Source organism: Camelina sativa, chromosome 14, assembly GCF_030686135.1.
Source record: "Camelina sativa cultivar CO46 ecotype springtype chromosome 14, ASM3068613v1".
Lineage (NCBI taxonomy): Eukaryota > Viridiplantae > Streptophyta > Magnoliopsida > Brassicales > Brassicaceae > Camelina > Camelina sativa.
In genome coordinates, this window is record NC_141893.1 from 69,299 (window position 1) to 85,868 (window position 16,570).

Below are 16,570 nucleotides of genomic sequence, written 5' to 3' on the forward strand. Positions count from 1 at the left end.
GGAGGACGAGAGAGAGAGGGGGCATACATGCATGGATGTGTTTCAGTTTAACATGGCCAACCAAACTCCAAAACTGTCGCTTGGAATCTGCCACGTGGACCACGCTCCGACCGTTTAAGCTTAGGAAACCACCGGTAAGATAGATCATCAGATCGCCTTTTTATCTTTTCTTCCCTCCGACTCTCATGTGATAGCCTGCGTGTAATCAACTCAAAGACTTGCACTGCACGTCGTCGAGTCTCATCAAAGTTGCCTTAGAGCACTATTATTGGTCATACTTGTTTTGGATGTCTCAAAGTTTTTTTTTATATAGATATATATTATTTTTATAACTTAATTTAATTTATTATTCAGCACCAATAAGAATACACCAGGTGGGCATTTTTTCTCTCATCTGTGTCTCTGCAGAGACACTCCATCTCAAAATTAAAGCTTCTCTCTCCTTCTTTTAATTTTATATTATTATTATTTTTTGACACTCATCCCCACAGTATGTGGGATGGGAATGCTCTTATTGTTTATTTCCCGTCCCGCATTAAGATACTGTAATAGTAACATTATAACTGTTTTCTAAATTTTGTATAAAAAAAAAAGACTGAGAGAGACACAAACCGCAATAAATATGGTAAAACTAAAAGCTAACAATAAATGTGTACCAAATTGTATTTAACCTAACCCTACTCATTATTAAATCCATCTCGATCCATAAACAATTAAACATAATACTATAATTTGTTTAGCCAATAATATCCACCTAAAAAAAAAAAAAAAAGGAAACCAGAAATGACGTATGGAGCCATTAGCCATAGGCTAGAGGGTTACTTAAAAACAAGAATTGGATCCAATGATTTACTGCTAGCTAGGCTACCTCTCCACCCCAACAAAACGTAGAAGTAATAATGTCACGAGCGTCCTTATTCGCTTTATGGGAAAAATCAGCAGTGCTAAAACACTAATTAAGTTGGATCAACTTAATTTGCAGTCTTTTTTTTGTCGGTGTTGTTGTGAATTGTCGCCTCACTGTTTTGTTCACACTTCGGCTCACTCCCACACCAGCTAGACGTTTCGTCACGTCAACAGTGAAATCGATGATATATATGTTATATGTATGAGTTGAAAGTGAAAAGCCTCAAAATTTGGATTTGATGATACGAATAACAAAGATACCTAAACGCATTATATTAATTGCTGCATCTATGTTGTTCTAACACGCGCTTTCTATATAGTAGGCGAGGAGATGAGTCCAGTATGGATGAAAAAGAATCACAATGGAAGGACAAAGCTGTCATTTACAAAACCTCCCCTTTTTTAAGGTTGCCTCTCTCTCTCTCGCAAAGCTCTCTGCTCTACCTGTACATTTAATAACACGCATATATATAAAGTATCATATACTATATATTATGTGCAATACATATATATAGAGGCTTTGCTATAGCTTGTGGGGTTTAAATATATAGTAGTATATAAATAGTCTAACATCACCGCCTTCATCTAATTCATTATATATTAAAACCTTCGATCTTTATCTCTCTTTCTCTCTGGATTTAATTAATTTGGAAAGAAAATATATAAGAAAAGATTGTGAAGATCATGGAGAGAGTGTGTTGCATGTGCGGCGACGTAGGTTTTCCCGACAAGCTCTTCAGCTGCGGTCACTGCCGCAGTCGCTTCCAACACTCGTAAGTACTCCTAGCTCCTCCTCTCTCGTATCTCCTCCATCTTTGTGCGTTAACGCGAGTGACCGCGCCCATTCACGGCTAATATAATTGATTAATGGGTTTCTCGAATATATAGTTACTGCAGCAACTACTACAGTGAGTTTACTGAGCCTACCGAGATTTGCGACTGGTGTCGGAGCGACGATCGGAAGCTGAGCAACGTTGCTAGACATGATGGCGGTTCTTCTTCAAAGAAGTCTTCTTCTTCATCCTTAAATAATTTTGAACATGATGAGTTCACAAACAGACCGGACTATTCGTCCCGCGGCCGGATTAAGCATAACAATAACCGTCATGATCAAGTGGCCAAGAGCGTCGCCGGATCTGGAGGCGGAGCGCCGTCGCCTAGGACGGCGACACGAAGGTACAAGCTTCTCAAAGATGTCATGTGTTAGTTTCAAACTAAACAATAAAAGGTATAATTACAATATTTAAATTAATTATAATAATCTTTGGAGACTGTGTGACTTTTAAATTATTTAGCCCACTACCTTTTCTCTCATCCTTTACTCTTCTGTATTTAAATTTACTATATAATAAATAGTATATAAAATGAATGTGTGTTTGGCGTGAGTTTGTGTTTTCTTAATCAGCAAAGTTATTAATAACTAGTAGTAAATTCCATTATACTTTATCTCTCTCTTTTTTTCTTCTTCTTGCCTTAAAACCTTTCGTAAAACTTACCATCGACCATTGACTTTGACTTAAAAAAAACTTACCATAGACGTACGTAACGTTCATAAGTAGTACTGATAGTATTAATCAGTAGATAGAGGTGAGTTTTTTCTTTATAAGTTTCGTCATGAAACACCATATACACCTTTCAAGACAATTCTGCGAACCCTAATTGTTGGGTGTATGTATACATATACACACGTGCGCCCGTGTGTGTGTGTATATGTGAATACTATATACACTATAATCGACCGGTACGTGAATGACAATATGAATTTGGTACGAGACTTGATTATTGTGTGTGGACAAATGGAATATAAATAAATACGAATGGTGGGGAAGAAACATTCATTATAGAATGGAAATAAGTGACTACTACTCCAACTCCAAGTACTAGTTAGCACATGTAACAAGGTCGGTCCAATTTATACATACATATATGATGTATCCTTCTTGATCTTTTCATTTCTTTACTAGTATTTCTATTCTTATACATACTACGAAAAGTACCAATCCTGTCTAAATATATAAAGGTTATTTTTCAACCATTTTAGTCGTGGTATTACATATGAAAACATTCCAAGTATATACTAGTATGGAAACAATCACTATCGCTGAATAGTGAGTGATACAGATCGTGCATTTTTTACGATTACACGACGAGTGGCTCTTCGTTCAATAAAGAAAAGGAAAAAAAATGGCTAATATAGGAGAATACATAGTCACATATATCCAGTATGCTATTGTATGCTCAACTACACGAAGTATATGTATTACATGACTACATGCATGAACTATATGACGTTATGTAGTCAACACCATAAACATACAATCCGGTACACCGGTCGACTGACTTCGGCGAAGACCGACGTTGACTCCGGTGTTGACCAAAAAAATATATTAAATTTTTTATTAAAAATCAAAAATAAGAAATATTATATATAAACATTTTTGTTTTTCATGATTAAAAAATATATTCAATTCAATATCTAAATATTTTTATATATCTCTAAATTATTCATTCTTATAATTAGTTAATTTTTATTTTTAAAGCTAAAATAATTATTAATTATAAATCATTAATAATTATTTTCAAGATATCTATATATATATATATATTTGATAATAAGATTATTTAAATACTACAAAATCATAAAATCAAATTCAACTACTTTTATTATAAAAATAATATGCAAAAGATTGAGTATATGACTCTTTACTTTATAGTTTGCATAGTAAATGTTGTATAAACTTTTAGATACTTTTACTATAAAATTTGCATACTCTTAATAACATGTATACAACAACAAAATAAATTCACAATATTTACTTCTAATATATAAAAGATAAACATACAACAAATTGATTTTAGCTAAACAATATAGAGGGTATGTTTGCAAAAGGGTATAAAATAAGAATATTTTTGCAAATACCTTTATATTACATCTTGAAAATAATTATCAATGATTTTTATTTAACTATTAGTTTATGTTTTAAAAATAAAAATTAACTAATTATAAGAATGAATACATTAGAGATATATAAAAATATTAATATATTGAATTGAATATGTTTTTAATCATGAAAAATTATTAATGATTTAATATAATTTTTTAAAAAATATTTAGAATACAATTTTTTTAGTCAACGTCGGTCTTCGCCGGAGTCAACGCCGATCTTCGCCGGAGTCAGTCGACCGGTGTACCGAATTGTATGTCTATAGTGTTGACCACATAACGTCATATAGTTCATGCATGTGACCATGTAATACATATACTTCATGTAGTTAAAAATATAATAATATATTTGGAATGTGTAACCATGTATTCTCCTATATTTTATGTAGTTAGCCATCTTTCTAGGAATATTTTATATAGTTAGTCATTTTTTTTCTTAAAGAAAACATAATCGTTTTTTTTTAATGATCATATTTCTTTAAGTGGAAACCAGAAGACATATATCTTTAGGAAACGCGATGAGGTTGAAATGATAGTGGGCTCGAAAGGAATCTGTTGGGCTCGTCAACTCTGATACTGGTCCATAAATCAATTTCGATTTCCTGCATCGGTTTTAAATTATTTTGTAAAGTAGTACTAAAAGTCCCAAAAATTATGTATACCTGACTTTGAAATTATTAATCAAGTTAATAACGCACGCACCCCAATGTCTAAGAGAGTAACAGTAAGTTTAGGTGTTTCATTTATTAAAAGGGCCAATAAATATATGTTATCAAACACGGAAAGATATCTTCCACTCAAGTCTAATCATCCTCTGGAATAGGATTAGGTTTAAGGTTTATTCAACATGAAAAAAGTGATTGTCCTAGTAAATATACTGTACACGTGGTGACGTGCGTATATAATCGAGGCAGTTGTGTTTCATCAAAACCTGAACCTTAAAAAAACAATTAAGTCAATACGTTGGAATGCTCTGATCTTCCCAAAGTCCTTGGATGAAAAAATGATTCAGCCTCCTCCTCCTCATTATTTTAAAAATGTTCGTAAGCAATTTGACTTTACAGCAACACAATATAGAGTATATCGTTGTAATCATTATTTTTCTTTCTTGTCTGTTTATTGTTATTATCCTAAAATAAATACATAAGTTGGGTCGTCAGATAAAATTGCATGATTCAGGAAATTAAAGTCCGATCCAAGTCACTCACGTAAAAGAGTTACAAAACTTACTTATTAGGTTGTGTACATAATCATATTACAGAAATTCTAAAATACACTACAAGCAAGACAACAGGCGGGTCCGTCCATAAACAGAACCCCTAATAGTCTAGCTAGCTAGTCGTCGAAAAATCAGCAGCATTTAGTTTGCCTCCGTGTCCTAAAAGTTGAAATTAAGGAAGGGATAATAATAATAATTAATAGCTAGTGTGTTAATGGTTGGGCTTTATTTGGTTCATCCCCACCAGTACCACCGCCACCACACCGGACGGTTAGTGCCAGAAAATGATCACGTGTGGCGCTCTGCTGAAAATTAGCTCGCAGACCCCGAAGCGCAACCACTTAATTTGTCCAACCCAATCCAAATATGACACGTTTGTAAACGAGGTCCCACACCCTGGCAGCTCTTAGCTTAAATTTAATTAGGGAGGAGGATGAGGAGGAGGACTCATAATGTATACGCCAAATGCAACACTCGAAGCTTTTAATCATTCTTCCAAACAACTGTATCCCATTTTTCATGAATTTTTACACAAGGTTACAGTTGATTAAAAGCGTTATGTTGTACGTAGTACTACTACAAGTAAACTAACTAGTTAATCAAGTACGCTAGCTGATCAGCATATTATAATTAACTAATTAAATAATATACGCTAGTGTACTAGACTAGATGATCCACATTTTTTTGCTTGGAATTAAGATGGCCTTTTTTCTCTTATGTTTGTTGTGGGGATAATAGCCTAGCTAGCATTAACTTATTTATCAACCAATGAAAGTGAAAATTAAAGCTGTGGTGGGGGATGCAAAATCACGTGGCTTATTTAAAATCTAACAAAGTTTTGTAAATAAGTAGTATGATTTTTTAGCTTCAAAATGGGGGACAACGAGACCTCTCTCTCAACCAATTTTTTTCTGATGTTATAATCGTAAAAAGAAAGAAAGGAAAAAAAAAGGGGGAAACCACGTGGCCGTCATCGATCAGTCACTTTCTAAAAAATTGGTTTCCTGTAGTTTTCAGGGAAAATTCGAGGCAGCACCATCATCATCATCATCAGATTCAGATTCAGACATATATAGATGACGACAGAGTCAAATAATTCAGTTCCCCGAAATGAATAAACGATGAACGAACCACCATGCACCAGTACGCTCCCCGGTCTTTTCTTTTACCAGCAATAATATTCTTCTATTCATTTCACACTTGCAACTTTTTTTTTTTTAATTAAACACTAATTGATAAGAGTAACTAATAAGTATATACTAGTATGGGACTGGGACTATCTTGAAGTCTAAGATTCGATCAAGTTGTTGGTTAATTATTTAAACCTCTACTAATTAAGTAAAAAAAAATTTAAACGTACGACAAGGAGAGAAACAAGAAGATTAGAAAAAAAAGCATTACATTATCGACTAGTTTAAACGATAGCAGTGCGACTACATTAAACTTGTCATTAATTAATTAAGCAGATAGAATATCTCGTTGGAAACTGAAAGCTATCCGCTTGAGAAAAACATTGAATTGGAGGATGAAGAAGCTGACGTGGAGGACGAATTAGCTGTCGCTTGGAACTGCCTTTGTCTGAAACACTCCAATGAAATCGTCGTCGGCGTCTTGGATGGTGACGGAGACGATTTCATACCCGAGTCGTTGGGTGACTCTGCACGCAGATCATCATTCGCATTAGTTAAGTTAAAATTAATTTATTAGCTAGAGAGAGGGAGAGATGATTTTTAAAATTTAATTTATAAGAGAGAGAAAGTACTTGGAGTTGGCTTGCCAGCAGAGTCGTGGGCGGCGGAGGCTGACTGGTGACATTTACGGCGGCGCCGGTTATGGTCAGCCAGTCGCTTACGGCAGCTACGTTTCCCGTTGTCGAATTCCGACAGCAAATGGAACCTGTAATAATAATAAGATATATATTTATATATCAAAGATTAATTGAGATGATAAAGGATGAGTATATATATATATATATATATATATATATATATATAGCAAGCTAGGTAGGGCTAACAGAAAAAAAAAAAAAAAAAAGAGAGAGAGAGAGATCGATCAATTTTGGTTGAAAAGGACAATCGAGAAAGCCATTCATACATAACATATATCGGGATCCGACACACACACGTACGAACTCTCTCAATGATTAATTAACTAACTAATTATGAATTGTGATGATCGATCTCATATCATCTAAAGAAAGAAGAAGAGTAATTAAGCTGATTAATTATTATTATTTAAGTATAATAATCTAAGTAGTAGATGGGAACAACATGCATTATAGGATGGATTGTACGGACGGACGAAGATGCCCCCACATCCCATGGCCATGGAGAAGGGATGATACTATAATACTAAAAGGTGAGAGGAGGTGTACGTACGGGTGAAATTAAAACTCAAATGATGGATAATATCGTCAAAGCAAAAAAGGTTGCAACTTTAGGGAGCACAAACAAAACCTGCTGCATTGCTGGCAAAAGCGCTGGCTTAGTCCGGCGGCCACTACCGTCGATGCTTTTGAGTGGAATTCGCACACTTTGTGCCTCCGGTGGTAGTGCTTGGCGTGGCTCAGATCCGCGTTGCATCCCTCAGCTTGGCACCGTGGCGTGCTCAGCAGCGAGTTCCCCATCCCGGACTCACCCGGTCTTGACCGCCTGTACAGCCTGCTCACGAAGTCGTCGTCCGCCGCCGAGAAGTAAGTACGCCCTCCCAGGTTCAGCCCGATCCTGTTTGAAGTGAAATCGACTTCGGTCTTTGGGATGAGGAAGTTGTAGGAAGAACCGGAGCCGCCGCCGCCGGATCCTGCAGGTCCGGTATGGTCGTACGGGTACAAGGCCGGAGAGGAAGAGTGGGGATGGTAGATGGGATCGGAGGCGACGTAAGGAGAAGTGTTGCGTGGGTCGTAAAAGGAGTACTGGTGATGAAACTGGTTGTTGTTGTTGTTGTTGTTCTGGCCGTAGACGACGGCGGTTGTTGTAAGATGATGATGATGATGATGATGATGTTGGTTAGAAGAGCTGAAGGCCGAAGAGAGTAGCGGAGGAGAAATGGTGATGTGACGGTGGTCGTTGTAATTAGAGGGGTCGAAAATGGAGAGGGCACGGGTCGGGTCAGAGTCCGGGTGGTTCCTTTCATCCCCGGAGAGAACAATGGAGGAAGGATTCTCCCATTCGTAGTCCAACATGTTGCAATCCCGAGGAAGATCTCTTCTCTTTCTCTTTTTTTTTTATTTTTTTTAAAAAAAAATGAAAAAAATAATAATCAAATCAGAGTAATGTAGTAGTGAAAGAAAGAGAGAGAGAGAGAAGCTATAAAGGAAGGGGAGAGGAGACATGTCGGTGCGGAATAGGTTATGGAGTGGTTTTAATGGTCTGAAAGCAAAGAGACGTACTACACCTCTATTAGAATTAGAGTCTTTCTTTCTTTCTTTCCAATAAACCCTAACTTTCTATTTGTAGGTGGAGGGGGAGCTCGATCCTTCTTTATCTCTCTCTCTATATAAAAGGTTCTTCTGTTAAATTTTAAAAAGATTTGTATTTCCTAGGAAATAAATAACAGAGGGGTGGATATTGAAAGAAAAGGAAAAAGAGATATAATTAATATATAGCTGTCTTGTCCTATACTTGTTAAAAAAAAAAAAAAAAAAAGTGAAGATGGAGGAGAGAAAGAGAAAGGGAAGAAAGAAAACTCACATCACATGGGTCGAGGAAGCAGAGTGTGTGTGAGTGTCTGTGCCAGTTTTTTTACTGATCTCAATTTTACCAATCATCAACTTTTTTTACCACTAAAAGCTTTCTTTTTGTATTTTTTTGTTTTCCAGTTAAAGTTGAATCCATTTAAAAAAAAAACAAACAAAAAAAAACAAAATAGAATATTTAGCAACGTTGACAATGGGGACTAACAATAATGGTTTTATGTGCTGTAATTAAAAAAAAGAAACAGAAGTGAAATTTGTAATGGAAAAAAAAAAGAACAAATAAAAAAAGGGAAAGGAGTAGTGTGTAATTTCACGTGTGTTGTTAAGGATAGGAAGGGAGAGAGAGATGAAGTAAAACGCGTTTGTTTGTTTGTTTGTTCGTTCGGCTCTAATTATATCGGTGGGCCCATATTCTGTTCTTGGGCCTTTCTGTTTTCATTATACAACTCTTTTTTTCTTTTCTTCTCTTTTTGTTGATAAAATACCTTTTTAAGCATACTTTGTTTTGTTGGATACAAAAATAAATATCCGTTTTCATCAATTGTATGGTTACACGTAGAGTTTTTTTTAATAGAGAAGAAGAAAGAAAAATATCTGTTGTTGTTGCACAAATAAATAAAACTACTAATAGAATAGAGTAGAAGAAATGAGAAGAAGGGATTAAAAAAAAAAAAAAAAAAAGGAAAGGGGAAAACGCCAAAAAGGAAAGAAAAGAAAGGTGTGTGTGTGTTGGGGTTTATAAAGACAGGATGGCACAAGTGGTAAATAGATGGCAAGTAGAAGGTTGATCGTTTATAGGAAGACAGAGTGACCGATCGTATGGTATTGGCTTTGGCTCTCTCTCTCTCTCTTTCTCTTTCTCTCACACACCCCAATTAAAATTATTATTATTATTTATTAATATTGATTGATTCATTCATTCATTCGCCTCTCTAATATCTCACGCGCTACTACTATACGCCTGCTGTAGCTGATAAATCAATCGACGGTCCACGATTCGACGGTACATGTGTCAGGGAGCACAGGGGAGAGAGTAGCGTGAGTGTGAGCGTAGCCAAGAGACTTAGTGAATGTTGTGTGGTAAAAAATGATGAATTGAGTCAGTCCAAACCAACAAAATTAGGAAAAAAAAAATGAGAGAGATGAGTGTAGTAGGCCCCCTCCCCCCCTTCCTGTAGGTTGCTCAAAGGCTGCCATCGACGTTGACCCCCTAATCGTACGGACTCAGACTCTCTCTTATCCCCTCCCTCCCTCCCTTTCTCTCTTTTTTTCCTTTTTTTTTTGTTATACCGCCAAAACCTAAACAAATACTACTACTACTACTGTATACAACAAAAACACTTTCTATTTTCATATTTTCTTGATTTGGGATATATATATGTATATATTACATGTGTGTGTATCTCTCTCTCTTTTTTCTATAGAAATATATAGTACGCAGTTAGGAGGCTTTTTTAAATTCCAGTGTGAAGGAGACCATTGATCATATATATATATATATAAGATACATTGCATTCACTCACACCAACAAAAAAAAAGGACACTACTTAACTCACTCCTAGTTAAATGAAGCTCTCAAATCTCTCCAACAACTCTCAATCTACTCTATGTTTCATACTAGAATAATTTTGTTATGACTTATCAGTAAAAAAAAAAAAAAGAAGGTAAGTTAAGTAAGTAAGGCTTGATTTATAAAAAATAAAATAAAAGAACAAAAGGGTTGGGGGTATATAAAGAACGAATGTGCATAAGAATAGAGAAAAAGGCAAAGAAAAAGAGGGAGGATCATGCTACACCAAACTTGTTGCCTTGTCAACATCTCTCTTAAGTGAACCCAAAACGATTTAAAAAAAGAAAAAGAAAAAAACACTACTTATTGCACTTTCTCACTCATCCATTCTCCCGCTCAACCTCCTCCTTTCCCATATTACACATTACTACACTACTACTGCTTAACATTTTGTATGTATGCGAGATACACATTTATTTCAAAATTTAAGGATTAAAAATCGTTTGTTTATAAGATTTCTTTTTACATCTTTAAAATTAAATTCAAATGTACCAATGAAAGGGAAAGCTAACTAACGACTGTAGATAGATATACACGTGTTGGTGCAGTTACTTTGGGTTTTAGCACTCTATTTATGAAACTAAATCTTGATTATTTATTTATTTATGAATCTAAATGCTGATTGTTTGATAAGCCAAACAATCTATTTATGAAACAATACTACCATAAAGTACGTATATGATGATAGTTAAGAGTTAAGAGTTAAGAGTTAAGACTTGAGACTTAAGAGTAAGAAGAATTAAGGCACACTAACTACTCTACGGTCTACACTAGTATGAAACTGTATCTCTCTGTTTGGGCCTTAAGAGCAAAAATAAGCCCATTGGGTCATATTTAGATTGGGCTTTTAGTTAGAGAATGAAGAAGAATAGTCTTCTTCTTCTTTGGCCGGGAACCAGGAGGTTTTAGAAGCGGGGGATGTCGCCGCCCACGAATGCAGGGTCTACCAATGGTTTCTTCATATTTGGCTGGCGGCTAACAATGGTTTCTTCTGTGCCTAAAAAACTTGTACATGCTTTGTTTGTCTCCAACTCTCAACCAGCGAAATCCACGAATGCAGGAGGGTCTACCAAATCAAAACTCGCCAGGTCCTTGGCGCGTGCTGTGAACTCTTCTAACGCGTGGTCCGACGAACTCGAGTCTTGGCTCTCATCTCTTCATCCATCTGAACCCCTCTCCAGAACCACCGTTCTCCAAACTCTGCGTCTCATCAAGATCCCTTCCCATGGTCTTCGGTTCTTTGACTGGGTTTCCAGCAAGGGCTTCTCTCACAAAGACCAATCTTTTTTCCTCATGTTAGAGTTCTTAGGTCGAGCTCGCAATCTCAATGTCGCTCGCAATTTCTTGTTCTCCATCGAGAAAAGGTCTAATGGCTGCGTTAAGCTCCAGGATCGCTACTTTAACAGCTTGATTAGGAGCTACGGAAACGCTGGGCTCTTCCAGGAGTCAGTGAAGCTGTTCGAGACCATGAAGAAGATGGGCATCTCGCCTTCCGTGGTCACCTTCAACAGTCTTCTCTCTATTTTGCTTAAGCGTGGCAGAACTGCTATGGCCCACGACCTGTTCGACGAAATGCGGCGTCGTACCTACGGGGTCACCCCGGACTCTTTTACTTTCAACATATTGATTAATGGCTTCTGTAAGAATTCCATGGTGGACGAAGCCTTTAGGGTTTTCAAGGAAATGGTGCCGTATCATTGCGATCCTGATGTTGTTACATATAACACCATCATCGATGGGTTATGCAGAGCCGGCAAGGTCAAGATTGCGCATAATGTTTTGAATGGAATGATGAAGAAAGCAACGGACGTGCATCCCAACATCGTTAGTTACACTACCCTGCTGCGAGGGTATTGTATGAAGCAGGATATTGATGCAGCATTGCTTGTGTTTCGTCAAATGCTCTGTAGAGGGCTGAAACCCAATGCTGTTACTTACAATACTCTGATCAAGGGGCTCTCGGAGGCTCAGAGGTATGATGAAATCAAAGACATTTTGAATGGAGGGGATGCATTTACCACTTTCACTCCAGATGCCTGCACTTTTAATATTTTGATCAAAGTTCACTGCGATGCTGGACATCTGGATGCAGCGATGAAGGTGTTCCATGAAATGGTGGATATCAAGTTGCATCCTGATTCAGCTTCATATAGTGTTTTGATTCGTACTTTGTGCCTGAGAAATGAATTTGACAGAGCCGAGACGTTGTTCAGTGAGTTATTTGAGAAGGAAGTACTGTTAAGCAAGGATGGATGCCTGCCTCTTGCTGCTGCTTATAACCCGATGTTCGAATACTTATGTGCCAATGGAAAAACAAAACAAGCTGAGAAAGTTTTCAGGCAGCTGATGAAAAGGGGAGCGCAAGATCCACCCTCGTACAGGACTTTGATCATGGGTTACTGCAGAGAAAGTAAATTCAAGGCTGCTTACGAGCTGTTGGTTCTAATGCTGAGGCGGGAATTTGTACCTGATCTTGAAACCTACGAGTTATTGATTGATGGGTTATTGAAGATAGGTGAAGCTCTTCTTGCTCACGATACCCTGCAAAGGATGCTAAGGAGCTCTTATCTTCCGGTTGCAACCACTTTCCATTCTGTACTTGCAGAACTTGTGAAAAGGAAATTTGCTAACGAGTCCTTCGGCTTGGTAACGCTAATGTTGGAAAAACAAATACGACAGAACATTGATCTTTCAACGGAAGCTGTCAGATTGCTTTTTAGCAGTGCTCAGAAGGAGAAGGCGTTTCTGATTGTTAGGTTGCTTTATGATAACGGGTATTTGGTTAAGTTGGACGAATTACTTGATTTCCTATGCGAGAACAGAAAACTTGTTGATGCGCACACACTTGTTCTGTTTTGTCTGGAAAAGAGTCAAATGGTAGATATTGACACCTGCAACACAGTCATAGAAGGGCTCTGTAAGCATAAGAGGCACTCTGAAGCGTTTAGTTTATACAATGAATTAGTAGAACTGGGAAACCACCAACAGCTTAGCTGCCATGTGATTCTGAGAAATTCCTTAGAGGCTGTTGGAAAGTGGGAAGAACTACAGTTTGTGTCAAAGAGGATGGTTACAATGAGTATATCAGATGATTGCCCTGGATTAGAACAAAGCATATCCACTTAAATCTTCTTGAACTGGAGGTAAGACCGTGCATCTGGTTTCTGTTAAAGAGGTTACCTTTCTCTTTATATCCGTTTTCAATTTTTGTGTCTAAAATTATCCATTGGCATATGTAAAATTCTTGCCCTTCAGCAAATTAACAAGTTTGTATTCATCTTCTTTGTTACAGGTCTCTACGAACGTTGCAACTCTCTGTTCCTAACTTTCACCTTCATGGTACCTATTACCTACGCAGATTAGGTTTTTATTGTTTATCCCTGGAAAATAGGTGTCATGGTGTTTTTTGCATTTCTAACCAACAAAAGGTCAAAGAATCACCAAACCAAACCCTAATAAAATAACCAGGTCTCTCTTTCCATGATCCTCACTCTTCAGCACCAAACTCTCCCCAAGAAAACCATCTACTCTTCCTTTATAATCCCTTGCTTTTGCTGATATTCTGCATCCACCATCTTTCTTCTCGATAACTACTTGAGTTTTTTTTCTTTTCTTTCTCCGCTTGAATAGAGATGTCAAATTCTAGGATGACTGGTGTTGAGAAGCTATCCACAAGGCGTGTCGCTAATCCAGGGAAGGCAACAGTACTTGCTCTGGGCAAAGCCTTCCCAAGCCAAGTCGTTCCTCAGGAGAATCTAGTAGAAGGATTTCTACGAGACACCAAATGTGATGACGCCTTTATCAAAGAAAAGCTGGAACACTTGTGTAAGCCCTCAGTCTCTTTATATATATATTTTTTCCACTCAGCTATACTCTCTTTTGAAATGCCGAAAGGTTGCTATTGTTTTGTGCTGTTGTTTAGGCAAAACCACTACCGTGAAGACGCGCTACACTGTATTGTCCCGAGAAATACTGGATAAATACCCTGAGCTAACAACAGAGGGTTCACCAACAATCAAGCAAAGACTTGAAATTGCAAACGAGGCGGTTGTGGGAATGGCATTGGAAGCCAGTTTAGGTTGCATCAAGGAATGGGGAAGGCCAGTGGAAGACATCACTCACATTGTCTACGTCTCCTCGAGCGAGATCCGATTACCTGGTGGGGACCTATACCTCTCAGCGAAGCTAGGCCTGAGGAATGACGTGAACAGAGTGATGCTGTATTTTCTGGGATGCTACGGAGGTGTGACTGGCCTCCGCGTGGCCAAAGACATTGCTGAGAACAACCCGGGAAGCCGTGTTCTGCTCACAACCTCTGAAACCACCATTCTCGGGTTTCGCCCACCAAACAAAGCTCGTCCGTACGATCTAGTTGGAGCTGCTCTGTTTGGAGATGGTGCAGCTGCTGTGATCATCGGAGCTAACCCGAAAGAGTGTGAAGCTCCTTTCATGGAGCTGCACTATGCTGTTCAGCAGTTCTTGCCAGGGACACAGAACGTGATCGACGGGAGGTTGTCAGAGGAAGGCATAAATTTCAAGGTAGGACGAGACCTCCCGCAGAAGATAGAGGAGAACATAGAGGAGTTCTGCAAGAAGCTGATGGGAAAGGCTGGTGATGAGTCGATGGAGTTCAATGACATGTTCTGGGCTGTTCATCCAGGGGGACCTGCGATTCTGAACGGTCTGGAGACAAAACTAAAGCTGGAGAGAGAGAAGCTGGAGAGCAGCAGAAGGGCGTTGGTGAATTACGGGAACGTGAGCAGCAACACGATACTGTATGTGATGGAGTATATGAGAGATGAGCTGAAGAAGAAAGGCGAGGCCGCACAAGAGTGGGGACTTGGCTTAGCATTCGGACCTGGAATCACCTTCGAAGGCCTTCTCATCCGCAGCCTCACCTCTCCCTGAGTAATTGTGGCGAAACAAAATACATATATATGTGTAATTTTACATTTGGTTACATATATAAAACTTATTGTAAGCATGAAATGAGTATTGTTAAATTAAACCACATCTATACAAGATGCATGTGACTAGGAATGTTGGAAAAAGTCAGAAAAGTTGCAAACACGTGTCATAAAAGAAAGGACTCAGCTACTTGGAACCACAGAAACAAGAAGACACCAAACCCGTTACTTCCACTAAAAACAAGGGCTCATTCTCCTTTTTAATTCACGCAGAGACACTTTGGCAGAGAGAGACATCGACGAACCATGAACTCATCGTGCATTGATTTCGTCATGTTCAGTCGAGGACAACACGATGAGGACAACATGTCGACACGTCGTCCATGGAAGAGGCCGGATAGTCACCATCATAAGCATCTTAACTTGTCACCAAACGAAGATGAAGAGCTTGCCAACTGTCTTGTGTTGTTGTCCAACTCAGGGGAAGCGCACGGAGGAGATCATCATCATAAACATGGACATGGTAAGGGGAAAACCGTCAAAAAGCAAAAAACCGCTCAGGTGTTCCAATGCAAAGCTTGCAAGAAGGTGTTTACGTCGCATCAGGCATTGGGTGGACACAGGGCAAGCCACAAGAAAGTGAAGGGCTGTTTTGCCTCTCAAGATAAAGAAGAGGAAGACGAAGAGGAATACAAAGAAGACGATGACGAGGAGGAAGAGGAGGAAGAAGAGATGGAGGATGAAGACAAATCGACGGCTCATATCCCAAGAAAGAGATCCAGCAACTCTCACGAATGCACCATCTGCCATCGCGTATTCTCATCGGGACAGGCCTTAGGAGGGCACAAGAGATGCCATTGGCTGACACCTTCCAATTATCTTCGTATGACGACGTCGTCACTCCACGATTCGGTCGGCAGACCTCAGGCCTTAGATCAACCATCTCTCGATCTCAACTTAGCTTGCCAAGAGTACTCCGTCGATCCAACGGCCATGAGCGTAGGGATGATCCAGAGAGATGGTGGTGGTGGTGGCAATAATCACAACGCTACTTCATCTTCATGGTTAAAACTCGCAAGTGGTGACTGGTCTTGACGACTGACTAAAATTAATTCATTAAGTTGCTAATCACATATATATATATTCTTTAACTTTCATTCGTTTATAATGATGATCTTTACATACAATTAATTAAGTCAGTGCATGAATTTATATATATATATAGACTTGTATGGATTTTATATGAATTACACTCTTTACGCCTTTTGCTATACTACTGTTTTAACGAGCCATAAGTTGTGCTCTAAACCCAATATATTTATGTACTTGT

General features: G+C 38.2%; 4 protein-coding genes and 1 pseudogene across 5 annotated transcripts; 4 read left to right on the top strand and 1 right to left on the bottom strand.

Moving 5' to 3' along the window:
• The first annotated feature begins 1,291 nt into the window (after positions 1 to 1,291).
• LOC104773521 (uncharacterized) lies at positions 1,292 to 2,291 on the top strand. Its single transcript, XM_010498145.3, has 2 exons — positions 1,292 to 1,679; positions 1,795 to 2,291. The coding sequence occupies exons 1-2, from the start codon at positions 1,591 to 1,593 to the stop codon at positions 2,111 to 2,113; spliced, it is 408 nt and encodes a 135-aa protein (XP_010496447.1). The 5' UTR covers positions 1,292 to 1,590; the 3' UTR covers positions 2,114 to 2,291.
• Positions 2,292 to 6,435: 4,144 nt separating this feature from the next.
• LOC104773541 (squamosa promoter-binding-like protein 8) lies at positions 6,436 to 8,713 on the bottom strand. The gene is made up of 3 exons (XM_087486611.1): positions 7,526 to 8,713; positions 6,832 to 6,965; positions 6,436 to 6,726 (listed from the first exon to the last, which is right to left on the bottom strand). The coding sequence occupies exons 1-3, from the start codon at positions 8,248 to 8,250 to the stop codon at positions 6,563 to 6,565; spliced, it is 1,023 nt and encodes a 340-aa protein (XP_087342737.1). The 5' UTR covers positions 8,251 to 8,713; the 3' UTR covers positions 6,436 to 6,562.
• A 2,317-nt stretch (positions 8,714 to 11,030) lies between these two features.
• On the top strand, positions 11,031 to 13,817 carry LOC147927698 (pentatricopeptide repeat-containing protein At1g02060, chloroplastic pseudogene; annotated as a pseudogene). The gene is made up of 2 exons (XR_015580102.1): positions 11,031 to 13,476; positions 13,626 to 13,817. The product of XR_015580102.1 is annotated as a pentatricopeptide repeat-containing protein At1g02060, chloroplastic pseudogene (transcript).
• A 148-nt stretch (positions 13,818 to 13,965) lies between these two features.
• Positions 13,966 to 15,355, top strand: LOC104738593 (type III polyketide synthase A-like). Its single transcript, XM_087484578.1, has 2 exons — positions 13,966 to 14,158; positions 14,256 to 15,355. The coding sequence occupies exons 1-2, from the start codon at positions 13,966 to 13,968 to the stop codon at positions 15,239 to 15,241; spliced, it is 1,179 nt and encodes a 392-aa protein (XP_087340704.1). The 3' UTR covers positions 15,242 to 15,355.
• Positions 15,356 to 15,520: 165 nt separating this feature from the next.
• LOC104738592 (zinc finger protein ZAT5-like) lies at positions 15,521 to 16,504 on the top strand. Its single transcript, XM_087484579.1, has one exon. The coding sequence runs from the start codon at positions 15,547 to 15,549 to the stop codon at positions 16,333 to 16,335; it is 789 nt and encodes a 262-aa protein (XP_087340705.1). The 5' UTR covers positions 15,521 to 15,546; the 3' UTR covers positions 16,336 to 16,504.
• Positions 16,505 to 16,570: the final 66 nt, after the last annotated feature.